At 41.5% G+C, this 24,602-nt stretch overlaps 4 protein-coding genes across 9 annotated transcripts; 2 read left to right on the forward strand and 2 right to left on the reverse strand.

Moving 5' to 3' along the window:
- Positions 1–458: 458 nt before the first annotated feature.
- On the reverse strand, positions 459–10,109 carry gnb1b (guanine nucleotide binding protein (G protein), beta polypeptide 1b). 3 transcript variants are annotated; one of them, XM_058089372.1, is made up of 11 exons: positions 9,815–10,109; positions 5,535–5,640; positions 5,414–5,452; positions 4,824–4,930; positions 4,622–4,685; positions 4,318–4,480; positions 3,662–3,728; positions 3,388–3,589; positions 3,063–3,279; positions 2,832–2,947; positions 459–2,257 (listed from the first exon to the last, which is right to left on the reverse strand). In XM_058089372.1, exons 2-10 carry the CDS (start codon positions 5,589–5,591, stop codon positions 2,841–2,843), a joined length of 1,023 nt encoding a protein of 340 aa, XP_057945355.1. In that variant the 5' UTR covers positions 5,592–5,640; positions 9,815–10,109; the 3' UTR covers positions 459–2,257; positions 2,832–2,840. The 3 variants fall into 3 exon arrangements, with proteins under 3 accessions (XP_057945355.1, XP_057945436.1, XP_057945508.1); XM_058089453.1 differs by lacking the exon at positions 9,815–10,109 and adding an exon at positions 6,860–7,013; XM_058089525.1 differs by lacking the exon at positions 9,815–10,109 and adding an exon at positions 6,145–6,363.
- Positions 8,436–13,637, forward strand: LOC131139944 (calglandulin-like). Of its 2 annotated transcripts, XM_058090022.1 has the most exons (6): positions 8,436–8,496; positions 11,229–11,265; positions 11,343–11,517; positions 12,015–12,159; positions 12,243–12,343; positions 13,472–13,637. In XM_058090022.1, the coding sequence occupies exons 2-6, from the start codon at positions 11,263–11,265 to the stop codon at positions 13,513–13,515; spliced, it is 468 nt and encodes a 155-aa protein (XP_057946005.1). In that variant the 5' UTR covers positions 8,436–8,496; positions 11,229–11,262; the 3' UTR covers positions 13,516–13,637. The 2 variants fall into 2 exon arrangements, with proteins under 2 accessions (XP_057946005.1, XP_057945922.1); XM_058089939.1 differs by lacking the exon at positions 8,436–8,496 and having other exon boundaries at positions 11,119–11,265.
- On the reverse strand, positions 10,344–23,788 carry si:ch211-161c3.6 (high mobility group AT-hook 2b). Of its 2 annotated transcripts, XM_058090350.1 has the most exons (7): positions 23,703–23,788; positions 22,479–22,629; positions 22,338–22,421; positions 21,861–21,911; positions 21,752–21,790; positions 20,580–20,694; positions 10,344–10,406 (listed from the first exon to the last, which is right to left on the reverse strand). In XM_058090350.1, the coding sequence occupies exons 2-6, from the start codon at positions 22,593–22,595 to the stop codon at positions 20,608–20,610; spliced, it is 378 nt and encodes a 125-aa protein (XP_057946333.1). In that variant the 5' UTR covers positions 22,596–22,629; positions 23,703–23,788; the 3' UTR covers positions 10,344–10,406; positions 20,580–20,607. The 2 variants fall into 2 exon arrangements, with proteins under 2 accessions (XP_057946333.1, XP_057946254.1); XM_058090271.1 differs by lacking the exon at positions 10,344–10,406 and having other exon boundaries at positions 18,446–20,694.
- si:ch211-161c3.5 (uncharacterized protein C3orf18) lies at positions 13,842–18,396 on the forward strand. 2 transcript variants are annotated; one of them, XM_058089838.1, is made up of 5 exons: positions 13,842–14,210; positions 15,523–15,923; positions 16,000–16,025; positions 16,113–16,242; positions 16,569–17,991. In XM_058089838.1, exons 2-5 carry the CDS (start codon positions 15,654–15,656, stop codon positions 16,572–16,574), a joined length of 432 nt encoding a protein of 143 aa, XP_057945821.1. In that variant the 5' UTR covers positions 13,842–14,210; positions 15,523–15,653; the 3' UTR covers positions 16,575–17,991. The 2 variants fall into 2 exon arrangements, with proteins under 2 accessions (XP_057945821.1, XP_057945745.1); XM_058089762.1 differs by lacking the exon at positions 16,569–17,991 and adding an exon at positions 17,999–18,396 and having other exon boundaries at positions 13,849–14,210.
- Positions 23,789–24,602: the final 814 nt, after the last annotated feature.

The raw sequence follows: 24,602 nt of genomic DNA on the forward strand, positions 1-24,602 counted from the left end.
GTATTCCAGAAAATAAATGTATTCAGGCCCAACCATGTTCTCTGAGGGGAGGTCAATTCTTCCGGTTTAAATCATTCATTCATTTCTGCTGGAGAACTATCCCAGCTGACTTCAGGTGAGAGGCGGGGTACACCCTGGACTGGTGGCCAGCCAATCACAGGGCACATATAGACAAACAACCATTCACACTCACATTGAATTACAAATTTCCCCACTGAGGGACGAATAAAGGCATATCTTAATTCATACCTATGGACAATTTAGAATGGCCTAACAAGCCTAATGTGCATGTTTTTGGAATGTGGGAGGAAATGCGCCACACATGAGAATCAGAAGCGGAGAATGCAGGTCTTCCCGATCTCCTGACAGTGTGGCCCACATGCTAAGCACTCGGGTCACCGTGCGGCCCTCATTGAAAAATGTTCTAAAGCCGCTACAGTAATAAACACGGTGCACAATGGCTCTCAAACAGCTTTTTATTACATCTTCAATTCAATAACAGTACATTTTAGTACAGTATCTATCTTGCATCCAGCTCACCGTGGAACACCAACAGACTGAAAGAAATACAAAAAGTGGAAAGCTACATAAGGGTGCAGAGCTCTATTATATTAATGGAAAGAGAAAAGGAAATTCATCTCAGTTTGAATTGCATTTTCACTTGTGGCCACACACAAAATACATCACATTTATTGAAGTACATCATTGCAGGGAAACGAAAAAGTGAGAATGTCACGTTAACAAAAGTGCTTTTGTATACAGTGAAATGTTATTTAGATGTTCGGATTTTCAATTTTAAGACCAATAGGAAAAAAAAATACAAAAGTTCTAATATGGACAGCGTGTGTGTGTGTTTGTGTGAGTGTGTGTACACTTTTGTTCCATCGAGTGAAGATGTGAAGGAGAGAAAAAGACTTGCCAAGGATAGAATTATCATAATGATTGTTATATTATTATTATTTTTTAAACGTCTTCAATAGAACTGGTAAGCATATTTTACACTAGCTATCTCCCCTCTCGCTCTCTCTGGTGCATAGCATTACCAGTTATTAGTCGGCAGAGTTTGAGCCAAAATCTGCCTGTCAATCAGTAGGTTACTCTCCTTTTCAGAAACCAAAAGAAAAGAAATCTAGGACAATTTTTTTTTTTGTTGGTTTTTCTTGTGTTATTTTTTTTTTTTGCACCACTGAAAGCAAGTCTACAGCATGCACATCTAAATTAAGTCATGTCAGACAAAATTAAATGTCTTAACTTAAAAACATCAGACCATTATTTTCAGACATTGATTTGTACATTTCATTCAGAGTTGCAACTGCGGTCGCAAGCAAAAGGAAGTGTCTATTTAGTCAGGTGAGGTGGTTCACTCTAAAGTGGATACTAAACACAGCCCCCATCCCCACCCGCCCCCACCCATAGAATCAAAACCAGCCATGCCCGCACAACCACAGCACCTACTTTGCTACACCATCTCTTCCCTGTCCGAGTGAAAAAGGCATGTACAGGATATTACGGGGAGGGGGGGGGGGGTTAGAACTGGACAATGTACTCCCAACTCCTTTTGTACTGGAATGAGCATTCATAACTTATAGCATGTGCTTGGTTAGTTAACATCGTATTAGTCGAGAGGCGAAGCTTCTTCATGTGCAAAAGGCTGTGATGGAAAAAAAACAAAAAAAAAAAAAAGAAATCAAACAAAAAGGGCTAGTATATAAATACAGACATTTTGGAAAGCTGCGCGTGTAATATGATCCGAGCTTTTCTCTCTCATCTGCCGTATGTGATTTAACTGGATTAGAAAGACAGGCTGTAGTTCAAACATATCTAAAAGCACTAAAGAAATACGACAAAAAGAAAGCCATTGAGAACAAACCATTCGGAATAGAATTCTTTAAAAAAAAAAAAAAAAAAAGTTAAATAATTTGTACAATTACACTCCCACGTTTGCTTTCAAGACACACACATTTGAATGGGATGATAGTGTTGTTGTTTTTCTTTCTTTCACGGTAACATGAAATGGTCCGAGAAGGAATGCACGAGGTTCTGATTCGATACCACAGGAGATCCTTTCTTAATTAGGTGATAGACAATTGTGCTCTTCTTTGTGTAGGAAAGGTTTTTTTTGTTTTCCCTTCAATTTTTTTTTCTTTATTGGTTTTTGTGGTGTCCAAGTCAGTTGAAACAGTGTTGAAGAAGATGCTGTGAACATTCTGAAGTTGTTGTAATGGTCTTCCAGTCGGCTTTGGAGTTAAAAGAACATCTGCGGACGCAAAGGTGACACCAAAAAGGTCAAATTTAAGGGTTGCCATCCATATTTTATCTCCGGGTTAAAAAAGAAGAACGCAAGCCGAGTCCAAACAGTCACTTTTCAACCATGAAAGTGGAGCCATCAAGTGGCTCATGAAGGTCACAACATACTGAATCATTTTTTAAAAACGTGTAATGTTACTTTATCATTTCGTAGAGGCGGGTCCCACTTGGGTCATGTGATTGTGGTTGGCAACTGAGACGTCATTAAGTGGTTGCTGGTTGTTGAGTTGAGAGTAAACGCTTTGTGCCACTTATCCTCCACTTGTGTCTCCGCCTCAGTCACGTCCACATTTGGTGACCCTCCAAGTGAGTAACATGGCGACCAATGACAGAGCGGTCGCTCAATTCTAACGCCTGTGCTATCTATGCCCGACGTATGCCAACACAGGATGCGACAAAAAACAACCATGACCTTTTCCATACCAAACTGCTTCCTTATTATTATTAGTTATTCAAACCTCTTGTACTGACGCTGCAGCAAAGGAAGCCATGGTGTGAATGTAATGCATGAGAAAGAAACGAACCTTCAGGCTTCAATTCCAGATCTTCAGGAAGCTGTCCCAGGATCCTGTGGCGACCGCCATGCCATCATCAGTCACTCCCAGGCAGCTAACACGGTTGTCATGTCCGGCCAACACACCTGGAAAGTGAACGCAGCACACACCGACACGTCATCTACCATGCAAGGACGAGTGTTACACGTTCACTTGAAGTGGACGCGGTTATCTCCATTTCGGAAGGAGGGAGCGACTAACCAGCGCGGTCGGCCTTTAGTGTGTCCCACACGTTGCAGTTGAAGTCGTCATAGCCGGCCAGGAGAAGGCGGCCGCTCTTGGAGAACGCCACCGAGGTGATGCCGCAGATGATGTTGTCGTGAGAGTAGATCATCAATTCCTGATCGGCACGCAGATCAAACAGCCTGCAGGTGGCGTCATCAGAGCCAGTGGCAAAGGCGTTGCCATTGGGGAAGAACTGCAATCCAATCAAAGAGAAAAGAAGAAGCGTGAACGCCTGCCAAGCCCACGATGGCACCCGTGGCGCAGTGTGAAGACACCTTTCATTGACCGGCTGGTGACTTACGCAGATGGCATTGATGTCAGACTCGTGGCCGGTGAAGGTCTGTCTGCACATGCCCTCTCGGACATCCCAGAGTTTAGCCGAGGCATCGCAAGCACCAGAGACAAATAACCGGGAGTCCGGGGCCAGCGAGAGGCTCATGACATCACCGGTGTGTCCGGCAAACGTGGTCGTTTGCTGGCCAGTCTCAATGTCCCAAAGTGCACTGTCACACAGGGAATACAGCGTCAGTAATCAATGGAACATCGAACAATCATAACGAATGCTTGTTATTTACCAGGTGGTGTCTCCCGAGCTCGTAACAATCTGGTTGTCATCAAGGAAACGACAGCAGGAAAGGTATCCTGAATAAAAAGCCACAAATGTATATCACAAATGTGTTTTACGTGCTGCAACTTAACTGTGCTGTCATGATACCGATCAAAAGCTTCAGACCACTTGGAAAACTGCAAGAATTGACATTTTGCATTGTTGGATCTTCAAGAGCTAAAAAAACGAAAAGAGTGAGGCACAGAAGCAATTCTGAATAAGCAATTTGTTGCAAGGAAGCTTTAAAGTGAAATACGCTGTTCATCAGCTGATCAAACATGTAAGAGGAAATAGAGATTCAATGTCATTAATTTGTGTCAGGTATTCACACGCTAACGATCGCTTAATGGCAAAAGCAAACGCGATGGCATTGTTGAGCCGCAAAAGTGAGGCCTCTGCAGGACGCCATTGTTGCTGAGTTTGGACAACAGGAAGTAAAAGTCAAGAGGTAGACAAAAATGTCACCGACTGGCTGTCCGTCAAGACATGAATGTTGTTACTGATGCCGAGTGCAGGCCAGCGATGTCCGTAAACTTTGTGCAAAATGTCAATTCTTGTCATTTTTCCCAACTGGTCTTATGAAAGATTGCGATCAGCAGTGTCGTCGTCAAGTATTCCAAATACCTGTATGTCCGGCCAGCTCGCGGCTCACACGTACATTCCCCTCGCGGGTTTTCAGGTTGTAAATGGAGCAGATGTTGTCTAAGCCACCACAGGCCACGTAATTTCCTGAAGGTGCATACGCGCACGTCATGACCCAGGAAGAACGAAGTGGAATGGCATGGACCTACAACAACATACGAGATGTAAAAATGCATGACAGATCAATATTATGACTACTTTATGTCGTCTAACAATTTCATTCTAATTAAATTGTGTGCATTTTGGTTTTATTGACTACATAAATTAAACAACATTTGGTACTTACCTTATTTGTGGTATAGCTGTCCCAAATAATTAGTTTGCCATCCTGAGAGGCACTGACCAAGAGCCTATAAAAGACATAACAGCAAGATTTTAGTCACTTTAACTCATATGCAAATGGGACATGGCCAATTATGCAAATGACATGACGCCAGTGTGGGAAACACTGCAGTGAACGTATAGTACAACTTCACCAAAACACTTGCCTGGAATCTGTCCCCCAGTGCATGGCATAGATTTTAGCCAGATGACCCCGCAGTGTTCGTCTTGTGCGCATCTGAATTCGTCCCACGGGGTCAATGTTAGCTGTGATCTGAAAAACATTTTCATTATATAAAACCACGCTAACTTTTTTTCTAGTTTTCCAACTAGAAATGCTGATGGCTTGTTATGAGCGTTGACAGTAATATATGTGCTTTGTGATGCAGACACACAGACTGTACAAAAGATTGTTTTTTTTATGATCCAAGCTAGCCACAAATGCACACTTTGGTTGTTATAGGAGTTGTGCGCCCATGTGGTCTGGTTATACGTCTCTAACGTGGTCTTAAAGGCTGCTCCACACAACGCGTTTCCATTTGGCAGCATACCAATAGAGCTGCACACAGGCCAGCACTGCCATGCTAACAGCCATCATGCAGGCTGGGAAAATTGATCAGCCGTTGATAAGTGGCTGCTGGATGGGTGAAAGCTGCTGCTGCTGTTTATAAATATGGAGATGACTACGGATTGTCTCTGTAATACCAAATAAAGGAAGAGCAGTGACAATAGCCGAAATGATGATGCAAGGTTTTACCTGTGATAGCGTGGCATCGGCGCATGCTTTCCTGGCATCCTGTCAACAAGAAAAGACAAATTTCATATTAGTGTAACTTCAACCTAACATGCAAATAAATGCTCAATAAAGGCTCACTTACTCGGATCTGATTTTTTAGCTGCTCGGCCTCTTGGCGTAACTGGTCCAGTTCACTCATTTTAGTTGGCTTTTTCGGTTACTTCTCTCCAGCTATTGGGGCACTTGATCTGAAATCGAAACAATCAGAGACGTCCTTAATTCACTCCACATGCATTTCCCGGTCCGACCATCGGCCAAGTGGGTGCAAACTGGAGATACAGTCCTCTTAGAGGCCCAAAGATGCTGATGCAAGAACAACGTGCAAACAGTTCACGGGTCAACCCGACTCTCCCGCTTCAATGTCAAGGCATAATCCTGACACGCGAGCCCAACAAATCCTGTTGAGACTAGACCTTCCCGTGATCATCCTGCTGACCTCAATCCCAGGGATGCTGCCAATGTTTGTGATCGATAATCCACTTATATCAACACAAAGCCACAAACAATGGCAGAAAGTAATGTAATAACTGGCTACAGTATTCATTAGGGGGAATTACAAAGTCATACCCATATCACTAAAATAATCCAATAACTGATGATTTACAAAAAATACTCCTGCATTGAGCACATAAAAATCCTCATCAGCTACCTGAAACACCATGTTGGAAAAGTACAAAAGGTTTGCCAGAGACCTCCGTGGTGGCAGTGCATCTTTCTGGGCCACCCCTGGTGGCTCCTCCCACTCCATACACCGGTTCTCCTGATAGTGATGTGGTCATAGTGACATCATGATGTACAGTGATGTACAGTTGGTACAAATCCAGATTTGTTCCAGTCCCTCTTACCTCCAGGTGTGCAACAACTACAGTTCAATCTAAATAACAAAATTATATATTAAAAAGTTATTGCTCTAAGTACCATAGTAGTCTTCAGAAACATAACCTGAAAAAAATGATAGTAAATCTCTAGTAATCATACTGTAGTTCATTCCTTAACGCTCAACACTGGAACGCCAACATGACCAGCACTCCTCGTGCGCCAGTATCCCATGGCGGAAAGACCATTCCGTGTTCCGTTTCCGAGCAATCTCTGCCAAGGTTGCTCAACACTACCATAGCATATGGCGACAACATGGCTGCAAGCAACATTTTGCATGCCTGGATCAATCATATCAATTATTCAAAGACTTTCAAACAGAAGTACATTAGGAGGAAGATGACATTTAAGTGTTTCAAACAGAACCACGCCATTCGATGACAGTGACGCACACAGCGACCAGTCCAAATGACGGGTATTCAACAGATCCATTAAGATTTGTTCAGTTTAAGATTACTATGAAGGCACAAAAAAACATAACAGTCAAATGAATCCAAATAAAGAACAACTGAGAAGAACCTGTCACCTTACCTCAAGTGTTTCAGTAGGAGGACAAATGTCAACTCACTTTCAGAACAGCACGTGAAAGTACAGCACTGTGGACCTCACCATGTTATGTCCCTCTGATTGGCTGACCTTTCTTAAACAGTTATCCTCTAATGCTCGTTAATCTTATATTAACTGCGCCATGGAAAGCGATGACTGGGTGGTATCGTACACCGACACCTTTATCACCTTGAAAACAATCCTCCAGTGGATTACTAGTATGGACAAATATTTGGCCAGACTGTGACATCAAGTTGACTACTGTATGGTAAATACATAGAACATTTATTTTAAGTAGCACTTGTTCTCAACTTTAATGATTATGTACAATTACTCAAAGGGGGCCTATTATGCTCATTTTCGTCCTTTAGTATTGAGTTGTGGACTGCTATAGAGCAGCTACACACAATAACCCACAGAGCTTTGTAGATCTTCCAGAACCTGCACCTATCTCCTTGGATTTCCAAGTGTCCGCCTGAGCCCACTGCTCTGTGATTGGTCCCACTCAGCTTGTACAGCCAAGAACGTGTACAGCTTGTACCCAGGCACGCCCATATAAGGAAGTCCTTTATAAAAAACTATCTGAAAACGAGTGTTCACATATATGATGACTGCTATTGGCCAGGGCCGCCGTTAGACACTCCCCCGCGGTTCTTGCAAATACGTAATTATTGAAAAATAACCTCTTGGGCGGAATGCCTTTTTGTGAAACACTTTTTTTGCACTGTTTGACAAATCACAATCAAATTTTATGGGCTTGCATAAGTTTTTAGGTAGAAGGTGAGCTGAGTGTTTCAAAAGAACACAAAAAGGCAACTTTGTGGCATTTCTCCATTAGTACACTTCATTAAAAGCTGACTCTGAACGTGCCACATTTCAAAAACTATTTCCCCATTGACCTCTGTGGATGCTTGCAGTTCCTCTCCCTCGTCACTTCTCCTTTCCCAAGCGCCTGATCAGGGTCAGCTGACTGCCTGATAAACAATGAGTGCTGGTAAACAGCCTGGAGTTGGAAGCTCACTCGCTGCTCTGCCATCAGTCCGGACCTGCTTCTTGGCTTCACTGTGCCTGCTCAATCACAAATACCGTGTCCTGGGGTGTTAGCCAGCAAAAATAGAATAGTTCTAGGGGATACAGCTGTCTGTCAGGGGTGGGGGGAAACAGGAACATAACTGGCAATATCATTGTGCAAAGTCCATAATCCTGAGAGGCTAAAATCCTCAGTCAATGAGTGTATAATCCTACCCATGTCCACTAACATAAACAGCTGGCAAAGCCAAGCGGGTCATTAGAAATATGCTTTTCCATTCATAAAGAGGATGAGTCTTAATCTTAATTCTTTTACACACCACCCGCTTACGACAATTGCCTGGATTTGGTTGGCACTGATAATTCAGTCACAACATTTTCCAATGGACCATTATGCAATGACTGATTATTATAATTATTAGTTGCCTGTAAGTAAATGTTTGCATGGTAGACGGAGCAACTGTATGCACTACAGTGATTTACCTATAACGGGACTGTTTGCATTGTATTTGCATAGCTGCAGGATACCAACCTCGTCGGTTCTAATATTAGGAGGTTAACTTGGGAAATAAGTCTTCAAAATCACGTTTAAGGTATACTTTTCATATGACTAGCCCAGCTGTACATTTAGAAGCGAAAGCCGGCGCACGGTACCGTGCAATGACTTGCAGCCGCTTTTGAGAGAAGATGCAGCTAAACGCCATCTTGCCTTCTGCTGTCCGCTAGTTAGCCTAGCTTGTAGCATTTAAGTGGAGGCCTGCAGGCAGGGCAGAGCTGCCAAAAAACAATGCACTCACACAAACACATGCAATTTATCAAAACAATTAACTAAAACCGATTCAACTCGACACCCGAATAAGTTTAATACGGATAAGATGCAGGAAAAAACAACGTAACCGCATCACTTCCGCAATAGCGCTGACAGTTGACAAACTAAGCTAGCCAGCACTGGGAGGAGGCGCTTTAATAAAAAAAAACACAAACATGTTCTTTAGAGGCCTGAACAAATCCATTTACTTGCATACGAACAATCTTGTTAAAGCACACGGCGTCCACTTGATCGAATTATAACCTTAGCGTGGATTTGTGGATCTAGTCTCCTCCTCAAGCTCAAGCCCGTAAAACTGCAAGGTCGGGCGGCGATGGCCTGCTTCACTTCCACAAAAATAACAGCTTATTTTTCCACTCCTTTCACGCTTAAAAAACAGTTTAATTTCGTATGAAGTGTTAGCAAAATATGTAAAACAAAACAAAACGATGCACCGGTCTGGTCTTGTAGAAGCATAGCAAAGATGGTAGCATTTTTGTTAATAACTAAAAAAATAAATAATTTCCATTCAACCCTCTCCAACTATGCACGCTGCCCAATTTATACAATTAATATACATCATTGATCTCTACAGCTAACAAGGAAATATACTCAAGTATTATTGCTGGAGCCCAACCCAGTCCATCGTTGCCAGGATTGTATTTGACAGACAACTCACTGTATTTGTATGTAAATAACATTGGGATTAATTAGTTATGACTGCATACACTTTCTATTGCAGCATTTTGTATAGATGTAGCCAAGCATATAGGAGGTTGTGTAAAGGGCCGTAAGGGACCCCTCTATTCGTCCATGAAGCCAGATTGGTTAAACTCCAGAACCTTCCACTGGCATTACAAGATACTATCACTATTGTGTAAATATGCAAAATATTACGAAAAGGATTATACGTCAGGCGGGTACTTTTCACTGTTTATGAAGGAAAGCTACCGAGGCGCTGACTTAAATGGCTAAGAAGGCTAGCTAACTAGCTAGCTAGCAGTACCCCACCCCCGGCGAGCTTCATTCGGCCGCGATACCTCCTCACACACACCCCATAAAATGGAGGAAACCCCAGTAAAATATTTGCTGTTTCACCTTACCTGAAACAATGTGGCTTTGCTTTTTGCGTTTTGGCATTGACCGGCCAACAAGACGATGAAAGGCAGGAATGAGCGAAGAGCACACCGCTAGCTGAAGAACTAGCCGACCCAGCTAGCGTTGCTTTTACCCGAGGAGCGCCAAGTGAGGGAGGAAGAGGGGAGGGAGGGGGGCGATCACACCCACAAGCCTGATCGAACAAAAGCAGACACACACCAAAACGGGGGCTAATATTTCACTTCGCTATCCCTCATTCAGCAAGACCACATACTGTCCCCCTCTAAGCGCGACTGAAGATCTGCCCTTTGCCGATGAAGCACTCTCGTCCGGCCATCGAACGTCGAGATGGGCGCGGTGACCCTGCAGTCATCGCTGGGAAACCCCACGCTGCAGCAGGCAGGCAGCCCGGACTGCTGCCTTTCCTAAACACATTCAATATTGCACATATTGATCACTACAACTGTCTTATTAGCTCTTTTAGGAAACACATCACATATAATAACATTCACCTTTACTTTGTTTACTTTGGCTGCTTATTTCTTCTGTAGTTGCAGTGCATGTCCGGCAGGAGGCGTCAGAAGCATTCAGAGGGAGCTGCAGCAGGTTCAGAAAAATTAAGAAAAACATTTTGTCAACCTGCTAGAGTATCATTGATACATCAATCCATTCATTTTCTAGTCCTCATTTGGGTTAAAGGTGAGCTAGAGTCTATTCCAATTGATCCGACCTTGCTATTGCGCAACAAATACACATAAACTCACGGGAAGATACTGTTATTTGGGTGGAATTCAGCTATTATTGAGTTAAAAAAAAGTTAGTTTGTAAATACTAAGTACAAGTTATATGGGTGCGTAACTACTCTGCCAACGTATGGAATTCCAACATTGTGCACCCAGTTCTTGATTAACAAAAACAAAACACTGAAAATGTACATTGTATTTAAAAGAAGAACAATTCGAAGTAAATAAACGAATTAAGAAATCAGTCAGGCACATGATGAGTGTTTGTAATGAAGTGAATTGATGTGTCTAGCAAATGGAAAATTGCAATGTTGGGAATAAGTTCTAGTTATAGCTGCTCCCTTATTTGGTTATGTGCTTTTTCAACGCCTGCTACTGGCTCATCATTGCAATTCCCACAAGGGGGATGTTAAGATCACACAAATTATTCCTCTTTTCACTGCAGCAATTCCTTCTCCTCTTTCCACACCATTTTTTATGGTGTCCATGGTCCAAAATAATGTATGGAATGTGTTGTTTAAGATACAACAAGGATCCCAATATTTCTCATGGGCGTTCAGCGTCCATCCTCTAAGTGCCCTAAAAGGTCTTGCTGAAGGCACCTTAAACTCTGGGGACAAAGCATTAGAAGTAATGAGGCCAAGGCATCCTCTAATCATCCAGTATCTCCTTCCAGTGCACACAGCGTCGTGTCCTGCAACACTGCAAATATGGTGAGTGCGTATGAACACTTTATCAACATGAATGGTTGACCAATCCATGAGGTAACAAGCGTTGTTTCCCTCTACAGGCCAGCAAGTTAAGCCCTGAGCAAATCACAGAGTACAAGGGAGTTTTTGAGATGTTTGATGAGGAGGGCAATGGAGATGTGAAGACGAAGGAGTTGGAGAGGCTGATGAGTTTAATGGGAATCAACCCTACAAAGAGGGAGCTCGGTCAGATGGCCAAGGACGTCGACAAAGATGGTGAGGAAACGCACAAACAAACACAAAATAATCTATTCAAATCATCACATTACCTAATTTTTGTTTGTATTTCAAAATTGCAATATTGTAATGTGAATGGAAGGCCGGCTGGGCAATTAGGTAATGTAGGCGGGTGCTATGGGCGTAGTGGCCTCCAGGGGGCGCCAAAATGGGAAATAGATTGACCCTCAATAAAATGATATCGATACAGTGATTACTATTAACTCTTAAAATAAAAAAGCTCAAATGATAACAAATAAGTCTCATTTAAACACCTCTCATGTAAAATTAGAACTTAAATGAACCATCTCTATTTGTCAATGAGTGTTGGCTAAAATGTTGACAAATGTGCAGGCTCGACTTACGGTGGAGTTTCCAGATTGATCACTAGATGGCAGTATTTTACCAAATGTGCCTTGTGAAACCATGCTGCACCCACTTGATTGGAGGCCAAGTTTCTGTGCTGCACATCATACTGTTATTATGTTCAATTTCAGGTAAAGGTATCTTCAACTGTGACAGCTTTCTGGGCCTGATGGCACTGTACCATGAAAGAACCAAGAACCAGGATGCTGAACTGAGAGCTGCTTTTAAAGTCTTTGACAAAGAGGCAAAGGGATACATTGACTGGAATACACTCAAGTAAGACTATTCCAATATAAAGTAGACTCGACAAATGATTTACTTGTGTACACGAAGCACTAACTATGTTGCTGTGTTGCCAGATATGTGCTGATGAACGCAGGAGAACCACTTAACGAGATTGAGGCAGAGCAGATGATGAAGGAGGCGGATAAAGATGGAGATGGAACCATTGATTATGAAGGTATCTCAGGCATTCACTATATAGATTATATTGATTATATAGATCATATAGACCTATAAACATCTGTACAGACCCGTGAAGCCACTTCAGAAAATCATAATAGTGCTTCAAAAAAATAAATGCAATAATTAAATCAATCCAAATGATAAATCATATATATTTTTAGAATGTTTATAAGAACTAATGGTAACACTTTACAATAATGTACACAAAATTACTGTAGTTAATCAGAAAGGATTAACTAATGTGTAGTTAACCACTACTCATTAGTTTGTTCCTCAGTAACTCCTTTAAGTGTATGTGCCACAGTTCCTCAGTAACTACTCTACTGAATAGTTCTTCATTAGTTCCTTGGAAACTACGATAAATGTATGTGCTTTAATTCCTCAGTAACTACTCTACTCAGTAGTTCCTCAGTGACTACTCTAAATGTATGTGCCTTAGTTCCTCAGTAACTACTCATTAGTTCCTCGGTAACTACTCCAAGTGTATGTGCCTTAGTTCCACAGTCAATACTCTACTCATTAGTTCCTCAGTAACTACTCTAAATGGATGTGCCTTAGTTCCCCAGTAACTACTCATTAGTTAGTCATTAGTTCTTCAGTTACTCTAAATGTATGTGCCTTAGTTCCTCAGTCACAACTCTACTCATTAGTTCATCTGCAACTACTCTAAATGCATGTGCCTTAGTTCCTCAGTAACTACTCATTAGTTCTCCAGTAAGTACTCTCAATATATGTGCCCTACATCCTCAGTAACTACTCTAACTGTACGGGCCTTACTTCCTCAGTAACCGCTTTACTCATATTTCCTCAGTAACTACTCTAAATGTATGTGACTTACGTCCTCAGTAACCACTCTACTCATATTTCCTCAGTAACTACTCTAAATGTATGTGACTTACGTCCTCAGTAACCACTCTACTCATATTTCCTCAGTAACTACTCTAAATGTATGTATGTGCCTTAGTCATTAGTTCCTCATTAGTCCCTCAGTAACTACTGTGCTTTTGTGTACCTTATCAAAAGTGAGACCGTATGAATAAAATAAAAACAAAATGTGATTATTAAAAATGTTTATCTACGATAATAATTACTAATTGTTTTATCCCCACTTGAAATCCTGCAGAATTTGTGGCTATGATGACCGGTGACTTGTTTAAAATGAGCTGAAGATGTCATGAAGATGGGCCTGATCCAACTGCTGGGGATTAGAGACATGAGACACTGACGGCATAGAATGATATCGATCCTTCACAATAAACTCAAAAAAGCTATTTTTGGTGCAAGTCTTATTTAAGAAAGATAACGTCTTTAGACAAAGGTCATGATGGGGTTAACTTGCTCAGCCCTGCCACCCGGATACAGTCACTCACAGGGCCTGAGAGCATCTGGTATGCTGAGCCATTAAATCCCAGCTTCATCCCTGCAAAGCCAAACAGGCAGCCGGGAGAGCCAACGACGGCTCGCATCTTGAAGCCATTAGACCAATGAAAGCAGAGGGGGGGAGGGAGCTGGTGTGCACGTCTCCCTGCTCCCTCATCACATCCTTTGAGCAGCCTCTCTTGTGTCAAATACAAGAAAGAAACAAGGCGGAGGCGTGGTCAGCCGGTCCTTGGAGGCAATCCGAGGACCCGAGGGGGGATCCGCGGAGGCTGGCGGGATCAAGCTACGTCGGCGTGTGACTCCATCCTCTGAGAAAATGGCTGCTTTTCAGTGTAAACAGGCTGCGCAGGACCTGCATTGCTAAAGGGAGGAGGGGCAGACGTTGGAGGAAATGTCGCCTCTCCCAATGAAATCCTTCCCTTTCCAGCTAGCCCCAGCCTGCTGCAGCTCACCTTTGAACCCCGGCATGTTTTGCATGCAAGGTACGTATGCATCCCTAATTGGAGACGCGGCCGAGGCGGCTGCGGGTAAAGTGATAAATAAATGAAAAGTCAGCCATGTAGAATATTGCTTTCTCTTTGCGCCTTTAAGTGAACAAAAGCGAGGCGAGAAGTCACCATTTGGTTTTCATTGTTTGTTTGCTTGGTCTGCACGTGTTCATCATTAAAAACACGAGCAGACAGGATGCACTAAGGATCATGTGACCTCCTTTCTTTTAAAACATCAAAGCCAGCATCAAAGTACTTTATCACCTATACTAGGAACTCCTATTACAAGTAACAGACTTGAATGCAGGAGGTATTTATAGAAATGGTGTGTGTGTGTGTGGGAAGAGGAAGAGCGGTGAGAGTGGATGTCAGTTTGGCGTTTTGAACCGCTTCATTTCCTCAAAGTCCATATTACAGTTACAATGTGTTGCATATTCCTGAAGATGTCTATCTGGTTCGTTATGCCATTTTCCTCCATCTTTACTACCCACATCCTGCCCTCAACATCGACCACATCCTCGTTGGCACTACGAGACATGTCCAAAATCAGAAACACGGATGACATGGGTGTCCTTTTCACATGACGATATTTCTTCAAAGTTTCCGCTCCTCGGCTGCTCCACACGAAAGGATGGAAATGTGTCAAAATACGTATTACGTGCTAACAATGGATCTGCGCGATCGATCGATAGCGCTGCGCCAGAGATGAATCCATCGCTAGCGCACAAATCGATCGATTTGCGCTCACGAGAGACCGATGCTTTGACACTGCTAGACGATATAATGACAATCGTTGATCTGCTAATTGCATACAATGAGGTTAGGGTTAGGGTTAGGGTTAGGGTTAGGGTTAGGGTTAGGGTTAGGGTTAGGGTTAGGGTTAGGGTTAGGGTTAGGGTTAGGGTTAGGGGTTAGGGGTTAGGGGTTAGGATTCACACTCCCCCCGCCGAAAACGGTAACAAAGTGAACTGCTTGACAATTAATCAAAGATTTGAAATTTGCATGCATCGACTTCTTGTTGATTCTTGTAAGTAACAACGCTCAGCGCTGCCATCTGTTGGCATCCAAACAAACTACACACATCCATCCCGGGCGCAGTAATATACCATCGATCGTGAGCGCAGAAATCGATCGATTTGTGCGCTAACAATGGATCCATCTGCGCGATCGATGGACAAATGCACCACACGGTTAAAGACACTTATTTTTGTCTTAGATTTTGTCTTTAAGAAATACATTCCTCCAATTTGACATAATTATCATGATTAGTTTGTGACTTAACGTTGTTTTTCTTCCATGTCCAAAGCCTCATCGGTTCTTCTATAGACCCCAGATCAGCATGAAGACATCAGCAATGAAACAGACTCAAGACTGAGTGAATAACCTCATTGAATACATAATAATAATAATAACAATACAGTCACCATTCAAGCCATCATGGATCTGCCTACAGCCAAGGCAAGCCCGAGTTTTTTATCCCCGTCTGCCACCTCCGCTACCACCAGCACCGTCCCCCTCCTGTCCTCCTCCAGCACAACGGGAGACAACATCACATCCACAACGGCGTTAATGACTGTTACCTTCACCACCAACGAAACCGCTTTCAACACCACGGCATTCCCGGAGGCGCTGATTGAGGGCTCGGGAATGGGAATGGTGCTCGTCCCCTTTGGCGTTATCACTGTCATCGGCTTGGCTCTCGCATTAGTAAGGACACGCCGTCTTATGTTGTATGTTCAAATGCTTTCAAATCTTTTTACGCTTGGAATTTTCTCCTTTCTAGTTGTTGTACATTCGGAAAAGAAAGCGGTATGTTTCTGGTATTTGTATGTTCAGTATATATAAATGTCTTGTTGTCCGAAGTCACGACTGATTTTGACCGTTTCTGTCGTGCAGTTTGGAGAAGTTGAGGCACCAGCTCATGCCCATGTACAACTTCGACCCAGCCGAGGAACAAGACGACCTGCTGGAACAGGAACTGCTGGACCACGGCCGGGATGGAACCCTCGCTGGGCCCAACGCAAAGGTGAGCCTGCACTCTGTTATGCTAGCAGCCCAGTCTGTTTCAACAGGAACGACAAAAAACGAGGTGTACCTTTATGATGGAGAGCTGGGCGGTTCCACTGATACTCATACGTTGAAAATTAATATCCTATATTTACGCTCTTATCCCGAAATTTCACTGGATTTTAATTCAAACTATGGTAGATAACGTGGTGCAAACCGTGGCCTAAGACTTTTGACATTGCATGAATGTATCCCTCCACCCGTGTTTGATTTCCTTTGATTTGATGGATTGGATGGCATCCTTTGTGTTATCATTTACTTTCATTTTCTTTTATGTTTTTAAAGTTTTGACAGTGGCTTGGTAGAAGGTAAAAACCAAACAATGGTAAAGTATCACCTGTGTGTCCTTAATCCTTGACTTAATCCTAAACATTTCCACAACATACCGTAAACATCATGCCATGTACCTTTACCTTCTCCTTTCTATAATATGATATATTTTTGGTTAGAATACACCATCAGTAATCACACATAATCTAAAGTGAGTTATTCAGAGGAGTGACACGTCCCAATTTCATCCATTTGTCATCAATTAGAGTGCAGCCTTGGTTAACATGGGTCATTTGCTCCTGAATGTTCGACTCTAACTGAGGCGGATGTTAACTGAAAACAATAATAGTTTTCATGTACGGTAAATCCAATGAATCTGCTCCGGAAAGCCAAAAATGTAAACACAAAACACGTTTTTATAGTTTTACGGTGTTCGTTTACATGCAGTAAATAATTCCTAATGTATATAAATACATATAAATGATGAATGAATGATGGTTTGAACATGCATCAGGTTACAATGGAATACATCACATAAATCAATTCACAGTTGAACTCATGCAGTGTACTAATAACACAACAAGACTGCTGTATGTTTTTGACCTTAACTGAAAAACATGCTAACCAGGGCGGACTCTAACCAAGATTCCATTGTCTAACTTACTATTATTGAAACATTATAAAATATTTCTGTCACTATTTTACTCCTGTGTCTATTTATTTTCCTATTTACATTTCACCTTTTGTTCATTTAAATTCTAATTTCTTATTTATTATCTAAAAAAAAGTGTTCCTTCTTTTTTCCCTTTTCTTTCATCACTTCTTAAGCTATCCATTGTTCCTTATTCTCTATTATTTTCTCTCCCTGATAGAAAACGTTTAAACGTTTAAACATTTAAACGTAAACTTTTTTTCCCAAACAATATCGATAATGTTCTGCTTTTAAATTTAGATTTAGCTTTAGTCTGGAGGTAAGAAGGACTGGAACAAATTTGGATTGGACCAACTGCACCTGTTGATTTGTCCTAAACAAATATCATAACATAACTACTAGCACATTACTACTATCAGGAGAAGCAGAGTATAAAGGGGGAGGCAGCCACCTGCTGTGGCCCAGAAAGGTGCACTATATTCGGGTACATGCTCCGAGGAGCCAGTGTGACCCCACGGAGGTCTCTGGTGAACTTTCTGGTGGCTTTTTTTTCTCCTTTTTTTTTTCTCATAATTCCCTCATATCAACATCGATAATTTTTGTGCAGTGAGAATGGGTGGGATTAAGCTCTGCTTCTTCTTACTCCTTTTCAGGTATTGCTGAATGATTATCATTAAAGACGTGCAATCTTACAAACAAATACACCATGGCCATAACTACAACATATCACTAAGCTGCAATATGACTCTTATGTTTTCAAGTATGATTTATCTCTCTTGGTGTTCTGCCACAGACCCTCCGAAGCACCCAGGGGACCACCCAGAGACCCAGTCGCCTGGTCTTCACTGACGTAGCCAAAGCTCTCAATGCTTAAAACAGCTCTTCCATTTGCCCATGACGCTTTGTACGCCCCTTCTATCTATCGTAGGGTCACTCAGGAGGGGAAAATAAAGGGACACAAAATAAAGAAATGGTGCATGTATTACCACAAAGCATCACTCATGGTCTTGCAATGTTACCACTCGGCACACAAATGCAACATGATGCACTTTTTCCTCAAGTATTTTAGTGTTGTTGTTCAATTATTTCTCTTTTATTGTGATCTTCCTCAACACTGGATGTCTTATCTGTATGTCTTCCTCGGTGTGCAAAGAATGAGCGGGAACACATTAAAATCTCTTCAATTTCTGATGTTTGTCTGAAGTTTTATTAGCGATTAAGACAAACAAAAAGGACCTTTAAGGCTGATAAAATGTAAAAAAAACAAAACAAAACAGCAATAGCAACTTGTTAAAATAAATCTCTCACACACACACAAAATATACAGTATGGTGTATTCGCTGCACAGAAACACCCAAAAGGACCACTCTTATCCTGTCTAAAGGAAAACTTCACTTTTTGTGGAATTTTTGTGGAATCATCCACAATCCTTACACTTACATGAACACACGTTTTTCTCATTCCTGTGCATTCTAAAGATATCAAAACAGCTAAAAAGAGGCAGCTCATAATGGGACACACCAATTCCATCTACATTTGCGGCTAATGCTAGCAGCTGAAGTTGTCCTTGTCCAATAAACCATAACCCCATAGGAACTATTGTTGCTTGCTGCGGTTACAATCTGGTTTTTAAGCGGGAAGAGAAGGAAATAACCTAGTTCCTTATTCTCTAACAAGCATAGGAACTGTGTGTCCGGTATGGATTAGTCACTTGTTAACGTCGGCTAGTTTTTTTTTTTTTTCACGTACCATTGCGTCATCATTTGTCGTCAGCTTAAACGAGTTGAACTGAATGCAACATGTTTGTAAATAAAGAACTTGAACGTGAACGTGATCATAAGCGCTACTGTTTAGGTCCAGTTATTATTATTAGAAATATTTGCACTCCTGCTAATTGATTTAATTGCGTGAAACAACTAAACTAAACATTAAACTATTGAGCGATAGATGACATTAAATGTCACACACAAAATATACAGTGCAGGATAAAAGTATGAAAAATGAGGACCCCTGAAAAAGCCTATTAGTCATATTTTTGATGTAAACATTTTTTGTGTTTTCTGCATTTCTAAAAATAATATCGGTAATAATAATCGGTACATGGCAGTAAAATGTGTTTGTCAGTACTCAAACAGAGATGGTCCGTCTTGTGTGTTGCTGAGGTAGAGTGACAGGTGAGGAGAAATGAGGGGAAAAGTGGTTGAAGTGATGTCTTTCTATCAAAGCACAATGAAATGAAATACATAACATAACAAGTCATAGTCAAATAATTACTACTACTGAGTACTGAAAACCTGAATAATTTTGTACCTGAGCTTTCACGGTGGTCTAAAAGCACTGGCATCCTCACAACCTGAGGGCAGCGGCAGAAAAATGCCAAGTAATTTTTTTTTTTTTGAGTATTTTAAAAAATGTCTGCATTTTTAAAATAAAAAATACATATTCGTGATTTTTTTGTGTTTTTAGAAAATAAAAAATAAATCTTGTTTGCATTAAAAAAAACAAACATTAAATGATTTTTTTTGTTAAAAAGAAAAATTGCAAAAATGAAAGTATCATGTGAATTGTATTGGGAACAAATGAAAATACACTATTTCAAAATTTCATAGCCTTAAAGTGGACCCGTTTTCAGCCCTTTGTGTTGTGTTGTGGACTCCTATAGAGCAACAACAGGTCTCCTTTAAAAGAAAACTGCACTTTCATCCACAATCCGGATGTGAGACATGAACACGCGTCTCTTTTCTGTGTATTCTAAAGATATAAAAACAGCTAAAAAAAAAAGGCAACTAAGAAAACACGGGACAATCGGACGCACCTATTTCGCCTATAAAGCCTTTATGGAGGTGGAAAAACCATTACATGCATAAATGAGCTGCTTCTTTTTAGCTGTTTTTATATCTTTAGAATGCACAGAAAAAAGAAAGACATGTCACCTAAGGATTGCGGGTGATGGGAAAATTCCAAGAAAGGTGCAGTTTTCCTTTAAGTACATCAGTTAAAAACATACAGGAGTACATTTGAGTTCCTTGGACACACGTCTACGCTGTAGGGTTGAATAGAAAACAATGGAATTATGATCATATGTCAGCACGCGGGCTTAAGTCAGGGGTGGGCAAATTACGGCCAGTGAGAGTCACTGTGCGAATTTAAAAACAAATCAAATGTCGGTCTTGTAGAATAATAATTTTGTGTGGTTTATGTGGTTATTTTAAAATCTATTTTAGCAGAAGTTTAAAAAAACAAGATTACACGGTTGCAGGTGCTATTGCACAGGCTGGTGACTTTTTTTTTTCCCTCATTCAACTCAATCAGTCAATTCTTTCATCGCACGTTGGAGTGTGTGTATTTCCCTGCATCCCTTCATCCGGTCAAACCTTGAGGTAGGTGCTGATGCATCCTTCACTAGTGGCCTTCCTCCCGGCCTTCCTGCTGAGATGACGAGGGCTCAGACGGCGCGGCTCCTCGGGTCTGACCTCCTTCTGAGAACACCTGCGACAAGCGTCATCACGTTAGGCGCTGACTCAACACTCGAATCGACAATTAATACGAAAACACCAGAGTGACTCGCTGGACTTTCATCCAGCCTGAGCGAGACGTCGGTTATGTCAGGAAACCAAGAAGTCAGTTTTTTTCATTGAGTCATTCTTCCCCTTTTTGTGCGTGTGCGTCCTTCGTCGAGGCCTCGTCTTTCTCAACGGTTTCACTTCTGCAGAGCGGATGTCTTCAATCAGACGCCGAGCGAGAAGTGGAGCTGTTGGCAAGTTCTCTCTTTCATTCACAAGAACCAACAAAACTTCTCTCTCAAGACGTTTTGTCTGCACTTTGACAAAACATCCAAAATGAGTCATCCTCTTTCTCAACATTCGAATGTTCTCAACGTATACTTGATGAGAACGTTCTAGATTTGCCTTGAAGGTACCAACAGCCTTTAGAATGCTTCAAGACCATTTATTTGACTAACCTTTTAAAATCAGATTAATCACAGGTTTCAATTTAATTAATCATGATTAATCACATTTGCAGCTGTGTCTGAAATGTGCAGATTTTTTACTGTATTTTATTGAAAGAAAGACAAGACAGGATTAGTATAAAAGAGAGTGCGAGTCTGAAAATCTGTTTACTGGGGGTGTCACGAGACACTCGGTACAAAAGAGTGGGATTTTAATGTTAAGTACAATTTATGTACAATATATTGCAATCTAATAATAATGGATGAAATGTTTATAGTGAGTGTGAATGGTTGTTTGTCTATATGTGCCCTGTGATTGGCTGGCGACCAGTCCAGTGTGTACCCCGCCTCTCGCTCAAAGACAGCTGGGATAGGCTCCAGCACCCCCGCGACCCTCGTGAGGAATAAGCGGTAGAAAATGAATGAACGAATGAATGAATGTTTATAGTGCTTTCCAAGGCGCAATCACACACTGGTGGTGGTAAACTATATCTGGAGTCACAGCTGCCCTAAGATGGTGTGATGGAAACATGGATGCCAATTCACGAGTAGTCTTTAAATCAGTACAGCTACATGACAGTCAAACAAGGTCCTCACCTCCTGCTCGTCACTCGCGTTTTCAACCACCCGTTGGAGCTTCACAGAGAAAGAAACAAATCAGGCATAGGCTTCATATGTGTTTCAGTGCCAGATTGTTGCTCCATACCCATTTCCTTGGTCGCCCACGAGGTCGTCTTTGTCCAGCGGGCTCGACTTTCTGAGAAAGAACAGAAAGTAAGCTACCACTTTTCATTCATTCATTCATTTTCTACCGCTTATCCTCACTAGGGTCACGGGGGTGCTGGAGCCTATCCCAGCTGTCTTCAGGCAAGAGGCAGGGTAGACCCTGGACTGGTGGCCAGCCAGCCAATCATAGGGCACATATAGACAAACAACCATTCACACTCACATTCATACCTATGGACAATTTGGAGTCGCCAATTAACCTAGCATGTTTTTGGAATGTGGGAGGAAACCGGAGTACCCGGAGAAAACCCACGCATGCACGGGGAGAACATGCAAACTCCACACAGAGATGGATGGAATTGAACTCGGGTGTCCTAGCTGTGAGATCTGTGCGCTAACCACTTGACCCCCGTGCAGCAAATGGGACTTTTATGTAAGCAAAACAAAAAGAGCCAACCTTCAGTGCACTTTTTGGCCCTTTGTTCTTGCTGCCCTTCGGTCGTCCCCTCGGTCGCTTTGGAGTGGGCGGTCCAACCGGCTCCTGTCCAGAAACACGTATTAGAATCTACAAGTTTCAACGTGAGGCTTTCAGGACAACCTGCTGCTGTTTACGTGGACGACCTCGGCCCCTGCGTTGTGGAGGCTCTGCAGCAGGCGGTTGGGGGCCGCTCGGCCGGGGAGGAGACGACTCTTTGGCCCCGCTGCTGGTGCTCATGTCCGCCTGTTTCGGAGCGCGTGGGCATCAAGACCTGATTGTGGATTGGGGGACAAGACTCATTTGAAAGGTGAATCATTAAAGTTAAAACGTGAGACTTGTAGTGTTTAAATAGTGTTTATTGAGGCAATAGGGTGCAGTGCTCGTCTGCAACCAGAAGAGGCGCTGTTGATACAGTATTAACAGGTTTGAAAGCGAAAGAAGGTCACTTTTAGTAAACGCTTGCTCATGCTGATGAATGGCAACGTGTTCCTAATACTGTATAAATAATTTATTGTTTCAAAAATAATATTAAAATCACTAACGGATAGTGTTAACTTTTTGAATTTAAATTGTAATAATAACTGTTTTTATTTATTTAAAAGTAAATTTATGTAAATTCTAATATTTGAGCTTTCCTTTTGGGAATAACTACAGTATGTTAAATGTTAAATATATATCATGTTTTTTCATAGGATATCATAATATCAAGTATTACTATGATTATATACATGTATTGCTTTGTAATGTATTTTATTTTTATTTTTTTACTTATCTAGAGCACCTTTATAGGGCACCCATAAAAATACTTATAATAAATTATAATAAATTCAAAACCTTAACACCAGAAAAAAAATGTTTATTTTCAAACACTATTTTTTTTTTACATAATAAAATGGGGTGATTTGTTATTTAACATCAAAGACTACAGACTTAATAATACAATTATAAGTACTATGACTATTTAAAGCCCATATTGGGCCATGGACCCCCCCACGTTAATCACTAACGCAGCCAATCAATGGAGAGTAAAATGAAGACCCTACAAGTCTATCGTGCGTGTGATTCCACACCAGTCCGGGTCGGGACTCAATGTAGTTTTTGCATACAGGCGCCGATTTCAAGCTGCAGAAAGTCACGGACTTGCAGCTAAGCGTCACATACATATGTATACGTACCAGCCAGGTCCATCAATGTATAGTCGACGACCTTCTTGCGTTGCGCAATCTCGTACTTTAACGTGTATGCGTTCAGTGTTGCAAGCCAAAAGCGTGCACAGGTGCGCCAAATGTCTTTTTAAAAGGTAAAAAGAGTGAAAGTGAATGCAAACAAGCTCCAAAAACTTACCTTGAGCGTGTTTGCAGCTTCACCTGGTGCAAGTTCACACCACGCACACTTTCAACTTGTGTTCAACTTTTGCGAGGATAATGCATCTGATCTCTCATTGGCTGATGTCACACCCCCTACTCCCCCCCGGTCTGCAGAAATGTGTGCCCCCCCCCGCAACACACACGCACGCCCAGTCACGAATAAGGCAGTGCAATAAGGAGGTGGGTGGGAGTGCTGTAGCCTGTGGGTTCTCCCGCCATGCATTGCATACTTTGTCAATTAAAGCATGCTGCTAACATGTTTCAGTGGGAGGGGTTAAAGCTCTCACCACGCCCCCTCTCGGACCACACGCACGCTCGCACGCACGCACACACGCATCCAGTCACACAGCGAGACTTGAATGAGTCACACCAAAGAGCAGACATATAAAATTGGGTTTCATGTAAAAGAAAGGGGGGGGTTATTGTTTTTCTGGACTTCAGTGAAATGATTAATTACATAAAAAACAGGTATATTATATCCAGCCATGTTTGCTATTAATATACATAAATTAATTATTAACTACAATTAAACAATTTTTGTCAAAAATTTGGGCACACAATATAGTTTTATTATGCTTACACTTTTTAAATATGTATTTTTATCTATCTATAATTCGAAAAAAATCGAGCAAATTTGAATTATTTTTATTATTAATAATAGAATAATTATTAATAGAATTTCTGTATTGTTTTCTACAACTTCATTTTTTACAATATCTCGGTTGAGCACTTTTATCCGGGTTGAATAAAGGTTAGATGAAAAATACTATATTGTGTATTGCTTATTTGTATTTTTACTATTATTTTCAAATTACATTATTCAAATGTAATTATTATTTTTTGTTTTAAATGATTAATTTTTAACAGAAATATAATA

The sequence above is a fragment of the Doryrhamphus excisus genome, chromosome 1, assembly GCF_030265055.1.
Source record: "Doryrhamphus excisus isolate RoL2022-K1 chromosome 1, RoL_Dexc_1.0, whole genome shotgun sequence".
NCBI lineage: Eukaryota > Metazoa > Chordata > Actinopteri > Syngnathiformes > Syngnathidae > Doryrhamphus > Doryrhamphus excisus.

What these genes read in the sequence shown, in the direction of transcription:
- si:ch211-161c3.5 (XM_058089762.1), top strand. Translation starts at nt 15,654, where the DNA reads ATGGATCTGCCTACAGCCAAGGCAAGCCCGAGTTTTTTATCCCCGTCT. An exon ending in TCGGCTTGGCTCTCGCATTA is followed by an intron (nt 15,924 to 15,999) that starts GTAAGGACACGC and finishes TCTCCTTTCTAG; the next exon opens with TTGTTGTACATTCGGAAAAG. An exon ending in TACATTCGGAAAAGAAAGCG is followed by an intron (nt 16,026 to 16,112) that starts GTATGTTTCTGG and finishes TCTGTCGTGCAG; the next exon opens with TTTGGAGAAGTTGAGGCACC.
- LOC131139944 (XM_058090022.1), top strand. An exon ending in ATTGACTGGAATACACTCAA is followed by an intron (nt 12,160 to 12,242) that starts GTAAGACTATTC and finishes CTGTGTTGCCAG; the next exon opens with ATATGTGCTGATGAACGCAG. An exon ending in TGGAACCATTGATTATGAAG is followed by an intron (nt 12,344 to 13,471) that starts GTATCTCAGGCA and finishes GAAATCCTGCAG; the next exon opens with AATTTGTGGCTATGATGACC.
- si:ch211-161c3.6 (XM_058090350.1), bottom strand. Translation starts at nt 22,595, where the DNA reads ATGAGCACCAGCAGCGGGGCCAAAGAGTCGTCTCCTCCCCGGCCGAGC. An exon ending in GTCCACGTAAACAGCAGCAG is followed by an intron (nt 22,422 to 22,478) that starts GTTGTCCTGAAA and finishes GTTTCTGGACAG; the next exon opens with GAGCCGGTTGGACCGCCCAC. An exon ending in GTGGGCGACCAAGGAAATGG is followed by an intron (nt 21,791 to 21,860) that starts GTATGGAGCAAC and finishes TTCTCTGTGAAG; the next exon opens with CTCCAACGGGTGGTTGAAAA.
- gnb1b (XM_058089372.1), bottom strand. Translation starts at nt 5,591, where the DNA reads ATGAGTGAACTGGACCAGTTACGCCAAGAGGCCGAGCAGCTAAAAAAT. An exon ending in CCGATGCCACGCTATCACAG is followed by an intron (nt 4,931 to 5,413) that starts GTAAAACCTTGC and finishes AATGTTTTTCAG; the next exon opens with ATCACAGCTAACATTGACCC. An exon ending in CACTGGGGGACAGATTCCAG is followed by an intron (nt 4,686 to 4,823) that starts GCAAGTGTTTTG and finishes TGTCTTTTATAG; the next exon opens with GCTCTTGGTCAGTGCCTCTC.